General features: G+C 60.9%; 1 protein-coding gene across 10 annotated transcripts in view; it reads right to left on the bottom strand.

Annotated features, from left to right (window-relative positions):
- Positions 1-19,039, bottom strand: part of PLEKHA6 (pleckstrin homology domain containing A6) — a 56,009-nt gene continuing 36,970 nt past the window's right edge. For 3 of the 10 annotated variants that reach the window (XM_033080162.1, XM_033080163.2, XM_033080156.2), the window contains exons 7-27: positions 18,466-18,641; positions 16,979-17,479; positions 15,728-16,217; positions 15,022-15,108; positions 14,324-14,377; positions 12,214-12,294; positions 10,240-10,308; positions 9,643-9,723; positions 8,937-9,086; positions 8,649-8,744; positions 7,724-7,835; positions 7,464-7,594; positions 6,784-6,936; positions 5,247-5,373; positions 4,666-4,754; positions 4,224-4,412; positions 2,790-2,954; positions 2,450-2,583; positions 2,053-2,195; positions 827-951; positions 1-591 (exon numbers count right to left, since the gene is read on the bottom strand). In XM_033080162.1, coding sequence (XP_032936053.1) covers positions 836-951; positions 2,053-2,195; positions 2,450-2,583; positions 2,790-2,954; positions 4,224-4,412; positions 4,666-4,754; positions 5,247-5,373; positions 6,784-6,936; positions 7,464-7,594; positions 7,724-7,835; positions 8,649-8,744; positions 8,937-9,086; positions 9,643-9,723; positions 10,240-10,308; positions 12,214-12,294; positions 14,324-14,377; positions 15,022-15,108; positions 15,728-16,217; positions 16,979-17,479; positions 18,466-18,641 — 3,144 coding nt within the window. In that variant the 3' untranslated portion in view covers positions 1-591; positions 827-835. The remainder of the gene's footprint in view (positions 592-826; positions 952-2,052; positions 2,196-2,449; positions 2,584-2,789; positions 2,955-4,223; positions 4,413-4,665; positions 4,755-5,246; positions 5,374-6,783; positions 6,937-7,463; positions 7,595-7,723; positions 7,836-8,648; positions 8,745-8,936; positions 9,087-9,642; positions 9,724-10,239; positions 10,309-12,213; positions 12,295-14,323; positions 14,378-15,021; positions 15,109-15,727; positions 16,218-16,978; positions 17,480-18,465; positions 18,642-19,039) is intronic. The other 7 variants (XM_033080160.2, XM_033080161.2, XM_033080164.2 and 4 more) reach the window with 7 other exon arrangements.

Here is a 19,039-nt window from a genome sequence, read left to right as displayed (position 1 = left end):
TGTCCTTCTGGAGCTCCCTGGGGACACCTCTGTGTCCTTCTGGAGAGCTCTGTGGACACCTCTGTGTCCCCCTGGAGCGCCCTGGGCACCTCCATGTCCCCTTGGAGACACCTCCGTGTCCCCTCAGTGTCACCCCCATCTGTCCTGTCCCCTTCCTCCTCTGGCTGAGCCACCGGCGGTGACACAGATGGGTCCCAAAATGAGGATCAGAGCTCAGGGAAGGGAAGCAGCGCCCGAGGAGCCGAGGAGGAGCATCCAGGAGCGCTGGAAGGTGGCAGCACCATCCGTGGTGGGGTCCCCACCCCAAGAGGACACCTTGGGGTCCCTGTGCTCGCTGCTGGCCCGATGGCCGCTGTCACAGCTGTCCGGGTGTGTCCCTGTGGCCGGTGGCAGCCCCGGGGGCTGCTTGGGGACATCCCCCAGCCGTCTCCTTGGGACGGTGCCACATCTCCCGGTGGTGTCGCCGCCGGAGGGAGGGAGGGGGGTCCGGGAGAGCCGAGGACGGTGGCGAGAGGTTCGGTGTCACCTCAGGAGGGGACTAAAACGTGGCCCCGTGGAACTTGACGGCGCCGGCAGCAGCCAGGGCTTGAGCTGGGGAAGGGGGACAGGACAGAGGGGCTGAGCTGGGGGGGTTCCACCCTGTGCCCACCCCCCTCCCCCCGGTGGAAAATGCGGCGGGGGAAGCTGTGACCCCCCAGTTTTCATGCTGGACCCCCCCTTTTCCACCCTGCACTGCCCCCTCGGCTTTGGGTCCATGGAGGAGCCGGGGCTGACGTGGCAGCGAAGGGATGGAGGGGTGATGACGTCAGAGAGAAGAGGTGCTTACGTCACAGGCTCACACCCGCATGAGGTGGCTGCTGTCGGCGGCCCGGGGCGGCTCGGACGAGAGGGGGTTGGTCGGTGGAGTCGGGGAGGCTGGGGAGGTGGGAGGGCTGGGGGTAGCGCACTGAGCTGGAAACGAGAAATGGGAGAGGGGGGTGAAGGAGGGCAGAGGGGACAGCGGGGAGGGGACAGCGGGGAAAGAGAAAGGAGAGGGGGAAAGCAAGCGTGGGTAGGGCAGAATCACAGCTGGCAGGGCAGAGAGTCACAGCTGGCAGGATAGAGCCACAGCTGGGCAGGAAGGACAGAGCCACAGCTGGGCAGGACAAACAGGCACGGCTGGGCAGGACAGAGCCACAGCTGGCAGGACAGAGTCAGCCACAATCAGGCTGCCAAAAGCAGAATTTTTGTCAGCCAAAAGCAGGATAAGCAGCCACAGCTGGGGACAGGACAGAGCCACAGCTGGCAGGATAAACAGCCACGGCTGGGCAGGATAAAAGGGACAGCTGGCAGGATAAAGAGCCACAGCTGGACAGGACAGAGCCACAGCTGGCAGGATAGAGCCACAGCTGGCAGGACAGAGCCAGAGCTGGGCACAGCACGCACACGTGAGCTCCCGGCAGGGCTCCTCATGGACAAGGCACGGTGTGGCACCACGGGCACCCGGGCATGGTGTGGCACCACAGACACTCAGGCACGATGTGGCACCAGGGACACCCAGACATGGTGTGGCACTGCAGCCAGCCAGGTACAGGATGTCACCGTGCTCACCTGGGCACAGCGTGCCACCACAATCCTCCCCCCAGCATGAAGCGCCACCATGCACGGCCACAGCGTGCCAGCCTGTGCCACCACGACCCCTCTGGCATGGGGTGACACCTCAATTCCCCGGCATGGGGTGCCACTGTAACCTCCCTGCACAGGGTGTCACCGTGCTTGCTCAGCCACCTCATGCCACTTCATGCCACCTCATGCCACCTCATGCCACCCAGCCAGGCACTCCCACCCTCACAAATGCTCCCAACAAGGTGCTGGAAGCTGTGCCCAGCTGCTCCATCCCAGGATCTCGGGGCAGGCATCCCAGGAGCTGCTGGCATCACCTGTCCCCCTGTCCCCTCTCCTGCCCACTGCCCCCTTGCCATGCTGCCAAATCTGCACCTGCCTTCACCCTCTGCCCCCTGGCACCACAATCCCCCAGGGATCTCCAGGATCCAAATCCAATCCGTTCCTCACCCGAGAGCATCCGGCCGCGGCGCGAGGCCTCAGCTGCCAGGGCACATGAGATCTCGATCCTCTTCTCCTGCTCCTGCAGCTGCATCTCGGGGTCCTGGGGGGTGTCCACCTCCCCCTCACCCAGGGGGATGACATTCTGCAGGCTGGGAATGGCACCTGGGGTCAGCATTCCTGCCAGGACCCCCGGGATGGGATGGGATGGGATGGGGGGAGAGGGATGGGAGGTTCCCCCTGGGATGGGTGGGGAAGGGATGGAGGTGGGTGGGTAGGTGGTCTCAAAATGGCCATGGAAGAGATGGAGGTGAGTGGTCAGTCCCCTCAGGGTGCCCAGGGAAGGGGTGCAGGTGAGTGGTCAGGATGACCCCTGCCATGGCTGGTGTGGTCGCCGCAGCCTCACCTGGATTTAGCGATGAGGGTCTTGATCCTTTCCACCTTCTTCTGCTTCTCCTTCATCTCCTCGGGGCTGAGGGGCGATTCCGGCTCCAGCTCCACGTAGCGCTCAGGGATCAGCACTTTGTCCGGCGTGGACAGCTGGGGACAGAGGGACAAGCTGGGGACAGAGGGACAAGCTGGGGAAGGATCTCCAGGAGCTGGATGGTGACACATGGAGCCACACAGTGTCCCTGTGCTGGACAATAGGGACCTGTCCCCTCCAACCCCCGCCAGGACACAGCTCCAGGACGCTGCCAGGTGAGGTGTGACCGCCCTGAGGACAATCAGGGACACCTTGTCCTCACCTCCTTGTTGATGTCCACGTCGTAGTGCTGCGGCTCCAGCTCCATCTTGCGCAGCCGGGCGATCTCCTCCTGCGGGGTCTCGTACACCTTGCCGGGCTCGTCGGAGCGCAGCGCGGCCTCCAGGTCCGAGATGTCCACCTCGTGGATGCTGCGGTGCCGCCGCACCTGCGAGGGACCACGGCCTGCTCAGGGTCTGTGGAGGCTGAGGGGCCTGCCACGATGGGCCTGCCATGATGGGCCTGCCATTGCCATGATGGGCCTGCCATGATGGGCCTGCCATTGCCATGATGGGCCTGCCACTGCCACGATGGGCCTGCCATGATGGGCCTGCCATTGCCACGATGGGCCTGCCATGATGGGCCTGCCACTGCCACGATGGGCCTGCCATGATGGGCCTGCCATTGCCACGATGGGCCTGCCATGATGGGCCTGCCATTGCCATGATGGGCCTGCCATGATGGGCCTGCCATGATGGGCCTGCCATGATGGGCCTGCCACGATGGGCCTGCCACTGCCATGATGGGCCTGCGAAGGGCCTGCCACTGCCGTGATGGACCTACCATGATGGACCTACCACAATGGGCCTGCCACGATGGGCCTGCCACTGCCATGATGGGCCTGCCATGATGGACCTGCCATGATGGGCCTTCGAGGGGTCTGTTACTGCCACAATGGGCCTGCCACTGCCATGATGGGCCTGCCACTGCCACAATGGGCCTACCACAATGGGCCTGCCATGATGGGCCTGTCACTGTCATGATGGGCCTGCCATGATGGGCCTGTCACTGTCATGATGGCCTGACATGATGGGCCTGCTACAATGGGGCCTGCCAGGGCTCTGCCACAGCCCTACCCTGGAGGGATGTCCCTTGTATGGGCTGTCCCCTGAATGGGATGTCCCTTGAATGGGGTGTCTCCTAAATGCCATGTCCCTTGAATGGGGTGTCCTTTGAATGGGGTGTCCCTTGAATAGTGTATCCCTTGAGAGGGGTGTCCCTTGTATAGGATGTCCCCTGAATGGGATGTCCTTTGAATGGGCTGTGATCAGCTTATCTCATCCTTACCCTGGAGAGATACCCCTTAGGTTTGCACGTCTTCCCTCATCAGGGTGAGCTATCCCCAAAGGCTTCAGCGATCCCACCATGCCTCGGCACCATGGTAACCCATTGGTCTTTCCCCCTTGGTGCCATCCTAGCTTTCCCCCACAAAAACCCCAGTTTTTCCCCCAGTTCTCAGTGGAGTTGTCATCCCTGAACCCTTGCTGGACAATAAAGAATCTCTGGAATTGCCACACAACTCTTCTGTGTCTCTGTCCCTGAGTCAGCCTGGGATGGCCTCGCAAGCAGAGCTGAAATCACTGAGAGCTGAAATCACTGAGAGCTCTTGTTGTCCCCTGTGCCACCTGTGCTGTCCCCACTGCGCTCAGGGACTCACCACCTTGTAGGAGGAGGGGGTTTTGGTGTCGGGCTGGGGGCCAGGCAGCTGCTGGGGGCTGGGGAGCTGCAGGCTGCGCCGCTTCTCCTTCATGGAGCCGCTCTGGTGCCGCTTCATGCGGTCGATCTGCTCCTCCACGCTCATCTTCACCTTGGTCTCGGTGGCAAACACGGCGCTCTTGGGTCTCTCCTGGGGACGAGTCCAGCCCTGTGGTCACTCACTGGTGGCCGGCCACATCCTCATAGTGCCACACCACTCTGCTGTGAGCCGCTGGGATGTCACCCCAGGGATGTCACTCCCGGGAGGAGAAAGGTGCTGAAGTCACCCTGGGGGTCTCCAGGAGGTGGATGGTGGCACACAGAGTCACACAGCCACAGGCTGCTGTCCCCAGGACCCAGCACAGCCCCCCTTGGCTCACCCAGCCCCTCCAGCCCAGCCCTACCCGGGAGCTGAGCCCGTTGGCCAGGCCGTTCCTCCTGGGCACCGCCTCCTCCTCCGCTGGAGACTTGGTCCTGGGGGGCACGATTCCCACTGTGGGGAGACCACAGTGCCAGGGTGAGCTGGGGCAGGGTCCCAGTGCCACCCCCAGGTCCTGCCATGTCCCCAGTGTCACCCCCATGTCCTGTCAGGTGTCCTCAATGCCACCCCTGGGTCGTGCTGGGTGTCCCCAAAGCCACCCCCAGGTCCTGCCGTGTCCTCAATGCCACCCCCAGGTCCTGCTGTGTCCCCAGTGCCACCCCCAGGTCCTGTCAGGTGTCCTCAATGCCACCCCTGGGTCCTGCTGGGTGTCCCCAGTACCACCCCAGGTCCTGTCAGGTGTCCCCAGTGCCAATACCGGGTCCTGCCAGGTGACCCCAGAGCCACCCTGGGTCCTACTGTGTCCCCAGTGCCACCCCCAGGTCCTGTCAGATGTCCCCAGTGCCACCCCCAGGTCCTGTTGAGTGTCCCCAGTGCCACCCTCAGGTCATGCTGGGTGTCCCCAGTGCCACCCCCAGGTCCTACCAGGTGTCCCCAATGCCGTACCCTTGTTGAGAGCCGCCTGTTTGTCCCCGTCCTGCTCTGGCCGGTTCTGCGGGAGCCCCTCGGGTGTGGGGCCGGGGGGGCTGGGCCGGGGGGGCTCCTTCTTGCTCTGCTCCAAGCCTGGTTTGGGCTGGGGAGGGGGAAAAGGTCCCCAGTGAACCCCAGTCCTGCCTGGGGGCCACCTCTGCCTGGGGACAGCCACTGCTATTGGGGTGACAGATCAGGGACACACAGACGAGACAGCCACTGCTATTGGGGTGACAGATCAGGGACACACGGACAGGGGACAGTCACTGCTATTGAGGTGACAGATCAGGGACACACAGACAGGGGACAGTCACTGTTACTGAGGTGACAGATCAGGGACAGATGGACAGGGCACACTCACTGCTATTGAGGTGACAGATCAGGGACACACAGACAGGGGACAGTCACTGCTCTTGGGGCGACAGATCAGGGACACACGGACAGGGGACAGTCACTGCTCTTGAGGTGACAGATCAGGGACACACGGACAGGGGACAGTCACTGCTCTTGAGGTGACAGATCAGGGACACTCTCCATAGACACACGGACAGGGGCCAGGTGGGACCAGAGCACCCCAAAACTGTGGGGAGAGGGGCTGAGGGGTCTTTGCTCCTGTCCCTGCTCTGTCCCCTCCTGTCAGGGCTGGGCAGCCACTCCTGTCCCCACAGGAAGGGACAAAGGGTCCCACAGGGTGACAACACCTCCACAGCTCCCAGGAGCTGGGAGACAGGGACAGGACAGTGACAGGGACAGAGACTGAGACAGGAACAGGGAAAGGGACAGAGACAGGGACAGGGACAAGGACAGGGACAGCTCTGTCCTGGGCTCTAGTCTGGCTTGGGGTTGTCACTGGTGACCCCATGGTCATCACTCCCATGGGGTGACACAGGGGCAGGAGAGCCAGCAAAGGGACATTTTTTGGGGTCCTTCCTCTCTTGCATCCCATGGGAACAGCCCAGGAACTGCTGGGGTGACAGAGGGGTGTGACAACAGGCCCAGCAGCTCATTATTGTCCCCCTAAATTAACCCTGTCACCCCTGTGTCACACACAGCCACCACTGTGTCACCCATGGCAGCTGGCAGTGCCACCTGCACTGGCACTGTGCCCCTTCCCAGCTCGGCACAGCCACAGTCACACATCCCAAGCCCTGGCTGGAGGGACACTTGTGTCACCTGTGTCCCCACACATGGCAGCAGTGTCACCAAGAATTCCCAGATCCAGGTTTGCCCTGGAGCTGCGGGCTCAGAGCCTGTGACAGGGAAGGACAGTGACAGAGGCGAGGGCAGAGCAAAGCAGAGGGGACAACCAGGGACAACCTCCCCAGGAGGAGGAGAAGGAGGGGACAATCCCTGTCACAGGGCGCAGCGACCTGCTGGGGACAATGCCACCTCCACGATGTCCCTGCGGATTTGGGGCGGGCAGCTCCGGCTCCTGCCTCATCCCAGCGCCTTCCACACCACGAGGAGGAGGAGGAGGAGGAGGAGGGCGGCGGGGCCCCGCAGGGTTCGGTACCTGTCCCCGCTTGGCCTCTCCGCCGCCTTGGTGCCAGGAAGGGGACGCGGGGTAGGGCCAGAGGCGGCTCTCGCTGGGGAGCGGAGGAACGGCCGGAGGAGACTCCAGGGGAACGTAGGACTTGGGGAGGGGAGGTCGAGGCGGACCTGGTTCCTGGGGCGGGTAGGAGCGGGAGGCGTGAGAGCAGAGAAGGAACAGAGAGTTAGAAAAGCGACCGAGAAAATGAAACACGGCGGGAGCAGCCTGGAGAAAAGGGTGGAGGAGGGAGTGACGCCGGGGTGTCCCCTCTCGGTGTGACACATCCTGCTGCTCGTCCCCAGGGCTGGGCAGGGCTTGGGGGATGCTCAAATGAAGGGTTCTTGTCAGCCCTTGGTATTGTCCAGCCCAAATTGTCCAAATTCCGCCCTAAATCAATGTCCTGTGCGTGAAGGCGACAGCAGCGCTGGGTGAGGGCACCAGGACACTCTGGTGGCACCAGGAGCCAAAAGCTGGAGCTGAGCCATTCCCATCCCTCCAGACCCACAGCCCTGCAAGGAGCTCAGACCCCAAAGCCACCAGGTGTCACCAGGGTCGTCAAAACGGTGCCCCCAGGCAGAGCCACGAGGGGAGGCAGCTCCACGGGTGCCCAGCAGCGTGCCATCCCCCGCTGGTGACAAAGAGGGGACAAACAGGACACTGACCTCGCTGGGGCCTGGCTTGGTGGGTGATCCCTGGGAGCCAGAGATGAGGGAGAAGGGGCTCAGGGGGCTGGTGAGGCTGGCAGAGCTCAGGGGGCTGGCAGGGCTGTTGGAGCTGTACGTGCCCAGGGCCACTGTGGAGAAGAGCAGGGATGAGATCATTAGAAGATAATTAGAAGATAATTAGAAGATAATAACGAGGGTCTTCATCTCCCTGAGCTGGAGCCCACGGGGGACAGCCCAGGCAGGGACAGCCCCCTCACCTCTGTGCTTGGCGGTGTCGGTGCCACGGGAGGGGTTGTTCTTCCTCAGCCCCTCCATCACGTCCTGGATGCGCCAGATCTCCTTCTGGATCTGCCTGTTGAGCATCTCGTTCTGCAATGAGGGAAAGGCAGAGCTCAGGGGGGCTGGGGGACAACGGTGCCAGCCCCAAACCAGGCTGGAGCCCAGCCCCAAACTGGCCCACAGGATCTGAGTGAGGCTGAACCGGCACTGCCGGGATTTTTATTTATCCCTGGATCTGCTCCCTGGGTTGGGGACAGCTGGGGGGACTCTGGTGGCACCCAAGTGCCCACGGTGGTCAAAGCTGGACATGAGGGCTGGGGGTGGAGAGGCCATGGTGGGGGCAGAGGGGGATTTAATCACCTTGGGGACACCAGGGATGGCAGGGGACATGAATGTCCAGGTAAAGGTGACAGGGGAGACTCAGACCTGGATGTCTGGGTTAAGGGGTGACACTCTCATCTGGACGTCCAAGTAAAGGTGACAGGGGACACAAACATATCTGGATGTCCCCAGGTGACAGGGAACACACACACGTGGATGTCCCCAGGTGACAGGGACATACACATCTGGATGTCCCCAGGTGACAGGGGACACTCTCACCTGGATGTCCAGGTTAAAGGTGACAGGGGACACATACACACACGTGGATGTCCCCAGGTGACAGGGGACACTCTCACCTGGATGTCCAGGTTAAAGGTGACAGGGGACACATACACACACGTGGATGTCCCCAGGTGACAGGGGACACACACAGCTGGATGTCCAGGTTAAGGTGACAGGGGACACTCTCACCTGGATGTCCCCAGGTGACAGGGGAAACACACATGTGGATGTCCAGGTTAAAGGTGACAGGGGACACACACACCTGGATGTCCAGGTTAAGGTGACAGGGGACACTCTCACCTGGATGTCCAGGTTCAGCTGCTCCCAGAGGTCATCGTGCAGGGTGGACACCTCGCTCTCCAGGCTCTCATACTCAGCTGTGCTGTTTGCCAGGGCCTGAGGGGACAGTGGGGGGGTTCAGGGGGGTCTTTGGCACCCAGCACAGCCCCTGGGGACAAACCCTGAGGTGACAGAAGCTGATTTGCTTTGTCCCCAAGGAGGGACTGCAGCCCCCAGTGAACCAAGGGGATCTCCCTGCTTGTTTCCCATTCAGGAAGGGACAAAAGGGACCTGAATTTCCCCCATTACCGTGCTGGCCTGGGACAGCTCCACCCGGATGTTGATGAGCTGGTTCTGGAGCGATTCCTTCTTGTGCAGCAGCTTCTCAGGGTAGGCAGGCTGGCTCCCAAACATCTCCAGCTCCTGGTGTGTCCCCATCAGGGCACTCTCCAGGCTCTCCTGTGGGAGCAGAGGAGCTGTGAGGTCCTGGCTGCTAGGAGTGCCACAGCCTCGCCCCCAGCTCAGAAATGTCCCCAAGCTGTGGCTGCTGCATCGCTGGAAGTGCCCAAAGCCGGGTTGGAGAAGCTGGGATAGTGGCTCAGAGGTGGATTGAGAGGTTTTTAATGTCCCTTCAACCAGGGATGGCAGGGGACACACAGCTGAGTGTCCAAATTTAGGGGTGACAAGGGACACACAGCTGGGTGTCCAAATTTAGGGGTGACAGGGGACACACAGCTGAGTGTCCATGTTAAAGGTGACAGGGGACACACAGTTGGGTGTCCAGGTAAAGGTGACATGGGACACACACACCTGGGTGTCCAAATTTAGGGGTGACAAGGGACACACACGCCTGGATGTCCAGGTTGAACCCAAACCCTCTCGTAGTGACATCACTTCCTCACCACGCAGGTGCCACCACCAGGTCCCCACGTGGCCGCCTGATGTGCCACCACCCTCTCAGGTGCCACCACCCTCTCAGGTGCCACCACACACCCCCTCAGGTGCCACCACCCACCTTCTCAGCCCGGAGTTGCTGCACCAGCCTCTCCTGCTCCCTCAGCACCTTGTTCTGCTCGCAGAGCTTCCCCAGCAGCTTCTGTGCCAGCGGGGAGAGACGGGGGAGAGAGGATGAGCAGGATGAGAATCCCACTGGGATGGAGTCAGGACTGATGGGATGGATGGGATGGGATGGGATGGGATGGGATGGGATGGGATGGGATGGGATGGGATGGGATGGGATGGGATGGGATGGGATGGGATGGGATGGGATGGGATGGATGGATGGATGGATGGCATTGATGGGATGAATGGGATGGATGGGATGGATGGAATGGATGAGACTGATGGCATTGATGGCATTGATGGCACTGATGGCACTGATGGCATTGATGGCATTGATGGCATTGATGGCATTATGGCACTGATGGCATTGATGGGATTTATGGCCCTGGTGGCGGGGGGAAGGGGTTTCCAACTCCTGCTGTCATTGCAGGGACTTGGGAGTGACACGGGATAAACTCAGGGCGAGATTTATCCCTGAGGAGCACAAAGCCACGGCACAGCTCTGCTGCAGGGACAGGGGACACAGAGAGGGGACAGGAGTGGTTCTTACATCGGTGTCCTGCTCGCTGATCTTGTAGGGGTGCAGGCTGTCCCTGTAGGGCTCCGGGAACGGCGTCACCTGCAAGCAGAGCCAGGGCTGAGCCAAAATCCCCCTGGGACACGCAGGGAAGGGGAGGCAGCTCCCAGCCACTCTCTCCCATCCCTGCGAGCCGGGAAAAGGAGAGCAGAGCCGAGCCCAGGATGCTCTCCCATCAGTCGGGATGAAATCAGCCTCTCCCTGCCCATTCCCAGCGGGAACCATCCACCACAACCTCTCGTGAATCATTAAGCGCTTCCATTCCAGCGGCAGGGAAAACAAAGGCCGCGCGATTGAGCTGTAATTCCACCTCGGCCGAGTGGGAGCACCTATAAATCAGCAGCTGCTGCGGCAGCAGGGCCTGTTTACCCCCGCCCGGCTTCTCCGTGACTCATTTTCCTTTCCTGGAAATCTCAATTACTAATGGGACCTTCGGCAATTAACTGCCTCGCAGAGCTGGAGATGAAAGGCACGAGATAGGAAGGAGGGGATCATTATTGCTAGAAAGCAGAGAGTGCTTTGGAGCCATTAAAAACTCCGGGATGATGCAAATGGATCCGGATCTGGGAAATGCCCGCGGGGCTGGAGGCAGAGCCGGGCGGGTCGGGAGCCGGAGGAGCATCCCGGGAGCTCCCGGTTCACCCCGCAGCACATCCCCGCTGGCAGCAGATGGAAACGGGATGAGCCTTTTTGGTTGGAAAAGCCTTTTTTGGTTGGAAAAGCCTTTTTTTGTTGGAAAATGCCATCCAGGATGTGCCCAGAGCAGCACAACCCGGGGTGGGTGGCACTGCCATGTGACATTGCAGGGATGTCCCAGTGCTGGGGACAGAAGGAGCCTGCGGGGTGGAAAGGCCGTTCCCTGTCCCTGTTTCAGGAATTTTCCCCTTAAGAGCTGCATTTCTGTCACCTCGCTCCTTCTCCTTGAAAAACAAGGGCGGGCCAAGCCCCGCGCATCCGAGAATCCCCGGGGCTGATCGGTCCGAGAGTCCCGGGACAGCTCTGTCCCCAAAAATCCCCCGGGGACAATGCAGTCCCCAAAATCCCCGGGGACAGCTCCGTCCCCAAAAATCCCCGGGGGCAGCTCCGTCCCCAAAATCCCTGGGGACAGCTCCCTCCCCAAAATCCCTGGGGACAGCTCTGTCCCCAAAAATCCCCCGGGACAATTCCGTCCCCAAAATCCCTGGGACGGCTCGGTCCACAAAATCCCTGGGGGCACCTCGGTCCCCAAATAATCTCGTGGAGTAGCTTGGTCTGAGAGTCCTGGGGGCAACTCTGTCCCCAAGAATCCCCGAGACAGCTCGGTCCCAAAAATGCCTGGGACAGCTCCATCCCCAAAAATCCCCAGGGGCAGCTCTGTCCCCGGGAATCACTGGGACAACTCCACCCCCCAGAGTCCCCAACTCTGTCCGAGAGTCCCTGGGACAACTCGGTCCCCAGAAATCCTCAGGACAGTTCTGTCCCCAAAAATCCCTGGGACAGCTCTGTCCCCAAAAATCCCTGGGACAGCTCTGTCCCCAAGAATCCCACGGGACAATTCCGTCCCTGAGAGCCCCCACGACAGCTCCACCCCCAAAAATCCCCCGGAGCAGCTCCGTCCCTGAGAATCCCACGGGACAATTCCGTCCCTGAGAGTCCCCGCGACAGTTCCGTCCCCAAAATCCCCCCGAGCGGCTCCGTCCCCAACAATCCCCTGGAGCAGCTCTGTCCCCAACAATTCCCCGGGACAGCTGCGTCCCCACCTCGCGCTGCCAGCACGAGGATTTGCCGGCTTGGAATGGCTCATGGATGGATTAGCAAAGCCTGGGATGGAGCAGCGCCGTCCCCCGAGAGCGGGATGTGCCGGATACCGCGGCTGCTGAGCGAGTGGCGATGGCAGGAGGTGACCCCGGGTGGCAGGAGGTGACCCCCAGGCACGAGCCATGCGGGGCCTGGTGGCCAGAGCCTTACTTGCATGTAGAGCTGGGCCCTAGGGGGGGAGGTCTCCACCATCCTGTTCACCATAGTGATGAGGGTCTCGCTCTCGCTCATCTGCGGCACACAGGGAAGGAAAGGGCACAGGTCAGCAGGGACTCGCGCCTGTGCCAGCGGTGACCGGGCCAGGAGCCCTCAGGATGCAAAATGTCACCTCCTGAAGTGGCCCCGGGGCTCCAGCTGTGCTGCTGTTGCTCCTTTTAGTGCGTTTTTTTGGGGGAAAATACGGATAAAACAGAGGCAGCTCGGAGCAGATGGCACAGACAGACACGAGCTCGGACAGGGACGGCAGCAGCGTGGCCGGGCACACAGAGGGACACACGGACAGGCCCTGGCACTGCCACACAGCTCTGGGTTGGCATGGCCCTGAAAATGAGCACTGGGTGCTGGGGAGTGACTGAAAGCTGGGGTTGGGGACAGCAGCGTCCCCTTTTCCAGGTGGCACCGGGAGTGGCACGTCCCTGCTGCCGGGTAGGTCTGTGATGCTCCATGGGGACAGGACTGTCCCCAACCAGCTGTGGCACCTTTGCCAGGTGACAAAGAGCCAGAGCTCCAAGCCAGCTCCTCCCAGAGCCCTCAGCCCTAAAATCCAAAGGGTGACAACACTTTGTCACCAAAGCAGGACCCAAACCCTGCTGGGGCTGCAGCCAGAGCAGCCTGGGTGAGGAAGGAGAGCAAAAACAGAGCAGGAGGATGTTTGAAGAGAGCTCACTCCAAACCAGCCTCTCCAGAGGCTGCTGGAAGAGGAGGAGATGCCAAAACCTTTTTAGGGAGAGTTTTAAGGAGCCACGGAGAGGCTGCAGCGCTCTGAGACAGCGCAGGGAGCTTTTATTGCAGAGAGAGCTGCTGGCCCCGCTCCAGGGCGGACACAGATCCTGCCCACGGGGGATTTGCAGCCAAATGGGATCGTGCCCAGGAGCAGCTCCTGCCGTGCCAGCCTGGGCTGCAGCTCCTGGGCCCGGCTGTGGCTTCAGCCATGTCCCCCGGGGCTCTCCCGGCCCTGTTCCCCCCTCCCCACGCTCCTGCCATGAAGTCAGGGCAGTTTTACTCCAAAAATCACTGGGAAAATCAGGGTTTTCCTCCAAAACCCTGACAAAATCAGGATTTTACTCCAAGGTTTTCCCAAAAAAAAAAACGCGGGCAAAATCAGGGTTTTCCTCCAAAAACCCCACACAAGATCACGGTTTTCCTCCAAGGAAAATTAAGATTTTTTTCCTCCAAAAACAGCTGACAAATCCAGGATTTTCCTCCAAAATTCTCTGTCAAAATCTGGGTTTTCCTCCAAAACCCCTGACAAAATCAGATTTTCCTTCAAGATTTTCCTCCAAAAAATCGCTGGTAAAATTAGGGTTTTCCACCAAAAACCATGGCAAAATCAGGATTATCCTCCAAGGTTTTCCTCCAAAAAAACCCTTGCACATCTTGGGTTTTCCTCCAAAACTTCCTGGCAAAACTAGGGTTTTCCACCAAAAACCGTGGCAAAATCAGGATTTTCCTCCAAGGTTTTCTCCCAAAACTCCCTGGAAAAATCAAGTTTTTCCTCTAAAACCTCCTGGCAAAATCAAGGTTTTCCTCCACAAATCCCATTCAAAGTCAGGGTTTTCCTCCAAAACCACCTGAGCTCTGCTGGGTTTTGGCCTCACCTGCACCAAACCTTTCAGCCCCGAGGTGCCACCACATCACCACGACCTCTGTCCCCACCCCTGCCACCCCTGGCCATACCAGGGGACACCCTGCAGGTGTCCAGCACCACCCTGGGGGTGTTCCCGACCTGCTGCACCCCCTGATCTCCAGGACAAAACCCCAAAACCCCCAAAACTCCCCCCAAAAAACCAGAGGCACCGCTTTGGTTCGGGGTGGGACTTTTCTGCCGAGCGATGAGCGGCGCTACGGATGCGGAGGATGGAAGAAGCAAAACCAAAAAAAAGACAAACTGGTGCTGCTGGGATGCTGCTGGGATGCTGCTGGGATGCTGCTGGATGCTGCTGGATGCTGCTGGATGCTGGGAGGGGTGAGGATGGATGGCAGCAGGGGACAGGGACACGAAGCAGCCGGTGAGGTGAGGCTGGCAGCCAGCTCCGCCTACCTGCTGGTCCAAATATTCTAGGTTTCTTTGCAACTGAAGGTCTAAAAGTTCATCCTACCAGGAGCCAGCAGGCAAGAAACGAGCAGCAAAACACATAAAAGAAGAAGCAAAGCGGTTAGGGGGGAGCCTATGGAATTCCCAGGCTGGGAATGTGCCTTGTGGGCCCTGGGAAGCTGCTTTCTTATTTTTATTTTTCTATTTTTCTTATTTTCTCTTTTTTGTTGTTGTTTCTTTCTTTGCCTGGGGAGAGCCTGCAGGGATGGATGGGCGGCATGGGTGGGCTGTGCTGAAATTCAGGTTTCTCCCTCCTCTGGCGCTCCCGTGCCAGGGTTTTGGGATCTGCGGGGACCTCCCGGTGTCACCCCCCAGCTCCGGGAGGGGACACGAGGCAGGAGAACCAAGCAGCTGTGGCCAGATGTGAGGAAGCAGAGCAGGAGAGGTTTGGGGAGTGCCACCCTCAGCCAGGGACCGCCCTGGGGGTCTGAGGGTGTCCTGTTGCTGAAGAGGGGCGTTCCCACATGGATTCCTTCGGGAATAACCGGGAGGGACCAGAGACACCATGGAAGGCCCAGCTCTGACTCTGCCCCTGGAGAGCACTGGTGCCACCTGAGTGAGGCCCCCCAATCTGCCCCATGTCCCCAGGGTGGGGCTGTGCCCCCCCATCACAGGGTCACCCCCAGGGGACAGCGGGTACGTACCATCTTGTCGTGGATGGTGGGGGACGCTGGGAAGGGGTACGGGTACACCCCGGCCGGGACGGGCCGCCTGTCACCCAGGAAATCGTACTGGGGAGAGAGGGGACCCCAGATCAGTGACATGGCACAGGAGGAGGCACAGGAGAGGGGCAGGGCCATCCCTGCTTGGGAGCACATCTGGGGTGGCCCTGAGCACCACATGTCATCTTATGGATCCCATCCTATGGATCCCATCCCATCCTATGGATCCCATCCCATCCTATGGAACCCATCCCATCCTATGGATCCCATCCCATCTCATCCTATGGACCCCATCCCATCCTATGGATCCCATCCCATCCCATTCCATGGATCCCATGGATCCCATCGCATCCTATAGAACCCATCCTACGGATCCCATCCCATGGATTGCATCCCATGGATCCCATCCTATGGATCCCATCCTATGGATCCCATCCTATGGAACCCAACCCATCCCATCCCATGGATCCCACCCCATGGATCCCATCCTATGGATCCCATTCCATGGATCCCATCCCATCCCATCCCATCCCATCCCATCCCATCCCACCCCACAAACACAACCACAGAATCTTTACACGATGGTTGTGGACATCCCAAACCCTCTGCTGCTCATCCCGGGCTCGGTGTCACACTGAGGTGACACTGCCACACCCCTGCCCCACCTCCCCTCCCCACCAGCGCCCACCTTGGGCGAGCTGATAGATCTGCGCATCACGAAGGTGGCGGGGTCGGCGTAAATCTCCTCCCCGCGGGGCGGCAGCCGCTCGAAGCGGGCGCTGGGCGAGCGCACGGGCGAGTAAACCCTGGTCTGGCCATAGGAGCCCTGGCTGGGCGAGCGCGGCACCGAGCGCGAGCGCGGCTGCAGCGACATCCTCCGCAGCGAGCCCGACGCCGCGTCCACCTCATCCAGGTAGCTGGGCGGCCTGGAGGGCGCCGGCAGCCACAGCGGCACGTCCTGGCGGCCGAAGGCGGGGTGGAAGGGACCCCCGTTGCGGAAGGAGTGGCGTTTGTCCTCCAGCGCCCATGGCGGGCTGACGCGCTCGAAGGCGGGCATGGAGCAGATGCTGTCGGGGCGCACGCCCGGCGGGTAGTACTGGTACTCCTCGGGGTACTGCGGCGAGTAGGGCGAGTAGTAGTCGGGCACGCGGCGGGAGACGGGGTAAAACCTGGTGGGGCTGGAGAGGGGGAGGCTGAGGTGAGGGTGGGGGGCAAGGACGGCACCAGAGGAGGTGACTCAGGCAGAGGGAAAGCTGGGTAGGTGGTTCTGTGCTGCCAGGGATGGCGTGCTCAGGGAATTCCTCCTGCCAGGGATTGTGAGGGAGCTGTCCCCCATGGAATTCCTCCTGCCAGGGATTCTGTGGGAGCTGTTCCCCATGGACTTCCTCCTGCCAGGGACTCCATGGAAGCTTTCTCTCTCTTCTACCAGAGATTCTGTGGGAGATGTCCCCCATAGAATTCCTCCTGCCAGGGATTGTGTGGGAGATGTCCCCCATGGAATTCCTCCTGCCAGGGACTCCTTGGAACTTGGCCTCATGGAATTCCTCCTCCCAGGGACTCCATGGGAGTTTCCCCTCATGGAATTCCTCCTGCCAGGGATTCTGTGGGAGTTTCCCCTCATGGAATTCTTCTCTGGGATCTCCTGGTGGTCTCCTCTCCCTGTATCCCTCCTGCAGGGACACTGAGGCGGTTTCCTGTCCTGCCATCCCTCATCCCAAAGATCCTCTGGTGGCTTTCTGTCCTTGTATCCCTCCTCCAAACCACCCCACGGTGGCTTCCCTCCTCCTTTACAACCCACCCTCCTTGGCTATTTGGGATGTCCCACACCCATCTCCAAGCTGGGAGAAAGAAAGAAGAGAAAAACACGATTTTCTGCCCACAAAGAACCAGGAAAGGCCAGAACATTCCCAAGAGGAACCAACCCCAGCGCATCCCTCACCTGCGCAGCTCCTCGTGGGGCGCGGTGGCGCGCCGCGAGTTCACCCACTGCTGCAGCTGCGTCATGGAGCTCTTCCTCTGGGCCACCTTCTCAGGATGGGACCTGGGGGTGACCCCCCGGCGCTGGGGGACCCCGCTGTCCCCATCCCCCGCCGGGGGGAAGGCGGTGCTGCCGGGCCGGCTGGGCGAGGGGTACGGCCACCCGTTGGGCTGTGCCGGCCGCTCGGCGCTCGCCGGCCCCCGCGGCCCCTCGGGGTAGGGACTGCCCGGCTCTGAGGGCGCCTCCAGCCCGTTGGTTTTGGCCAGAGGATCCTTCTTGCCGTCCGGCCGCTCCGATGGTTTCCGCTCCATCTTCTCGGAGCCGCGGCCGTCGCCCTCCCCGCGCGCCTTGGCGTCGGGCTCGGCCTTGGCGGGCTCGCGGTGGCCGGCGTTGCAGTGGGGGTGGTGGTGGTGGTGGGGTTTGCTGGGGGGGATGTTCTCTGAGTCCGGCTTCTCTGAGTGCCTGGGGGTGCAGGGACACCACTGAGGGGTCACCGACGGCTGGCAGTGTCCCTGAGGTGGCGGGTGGTGGCTCTGCCCCTCCCTGAGCATTGGGGGGTTTCTGTTTCCAGAGTGTTCCTCACACCCCCAAATGTCCCTGGGTCCCCAAATGTCCCTCACACCCCCAAATGTCTCTGGGTCCCCAAATGTTCCTCTCGTCCCCAAATGTCTCTTGGTGCTTTCTCCAGAGTGTCCCTCATGTCCCCAAATGTCCCTGGGCCCCCAAATGTCTCTGGGCCCCTTCTCCAGAGTGTCCCTCACACCCCTGAATGTCCCTGGGTCCCCAAACGTCCCTCACATTCCCAAATGTCCCTGGGCCTGTTCTCCAGAGTGTTCCTCATACCCCCAAATGTCCCTCATACCCCCAAATTTCCCTCACGTCCCCAAATGTCCCTGGGCCCCTTTTCTACAGTGTCCTTCACTCCCCAAATGTCCCTCACTCCCCCAAATGTCCTTCACTCCCCCAAATGTCCCTCATGCCCCCAAATGTCCCTGGGCCCTTTCTCCAGAATGTCCCTGACCCCCTGAAATGTCCCTGGGCCCGTTCTCCAGAGTGTCCCTCACATCCCCAAAAGTCCCTGACGCCTCCAAATGTTCCTGGGCCAAACTACAGAGTGTCCCTGGGCCTCCAAATGTCCCTGGGCCCGTTCTCCAGAGTGTCCGTCACACCCCTGAATGTTCCTGGGCCCATTTTCCAGAGTGTCCCTCACATCCCCAAATGTCCCTCACACCCACAAATGTCCCTAGGCCCCCAAATGTCTCTGGGCCCTTTCTCCAGAATGTCCCTCACATCCCCAAATGTCCCTAGGCCCCCAGATGTCACTCACACTCCCAAATGTCCTCAGGCTCTTTCTCCAGAGTGTCCCTCATACCCCCAAATGTCCCCAGGCATGTCCCCAGCCCAGCACACGTCCCCAGCAGGGCAGGGTGGCACTGCCGGGCGCTCACCTCTGCGCCGGGGGGATCTGCACGCGGGCGGCCTCGCCCATGGCGCGGATCCAGGCCTCCTGCTCCTCCGTGTTCTCGGCGCTGAAGAAGTAGGTGCGGATGCCGGCGTGCTCGGCCTGGGGAGACAGGGAGTGCCCGTTACCCGCCGGCAGCTCCTCCAGCCAGCACAGCGTCACCTGTGGGGCACAGAACGGGGACAGAGACACGGACACGGAGGTGAGAGCTGCGCTTGGGCCTGGCGCCGCGGCCTGCTGCTCACAGGGGGGTTTTATCCCCTTGGGGTCACTCACAGGGGGGTTTTGTCCCCTTGGGGTCACTCACAGGGGGGATTTATCCCCTTGGGGTCACTCACAGAGGGGATTTATCCCCTTGGGGTCACTCACAGTGGGGATTTATCCCCTTGGGGTCACTCACAGTGGGGATTTATCCCCTTGGGGTCACTCACAGTGGGGATTTATCCCCTTGGGGTCACTCACAGTGGGGATTTATCCCCCTTGGGGTGACTCACAGAGGGGTTTTATCCACCCTGGGGTCACTCACAGTGGGGTTTTTTCCCCTTGGGATCACTCACAGA

This window comes from Catharus ustulatus, chromosome 25 (genome assembly GCF_009819885.2).
Source record: "Catharus ustulatus isolate bCatUst1 chromosome 25, bCatUst1.pri.v2, whole genome shotgun sequence".
Taxonomy (NCBI): Eukaryota; Metazoa; Chordata; class Aves; order Passeriformes; family Turdidae; genus Catharus; species Catharus ustulatus.
This window is presented reverse-complemented; position numbering and strand designations above follow the sequence as displayed.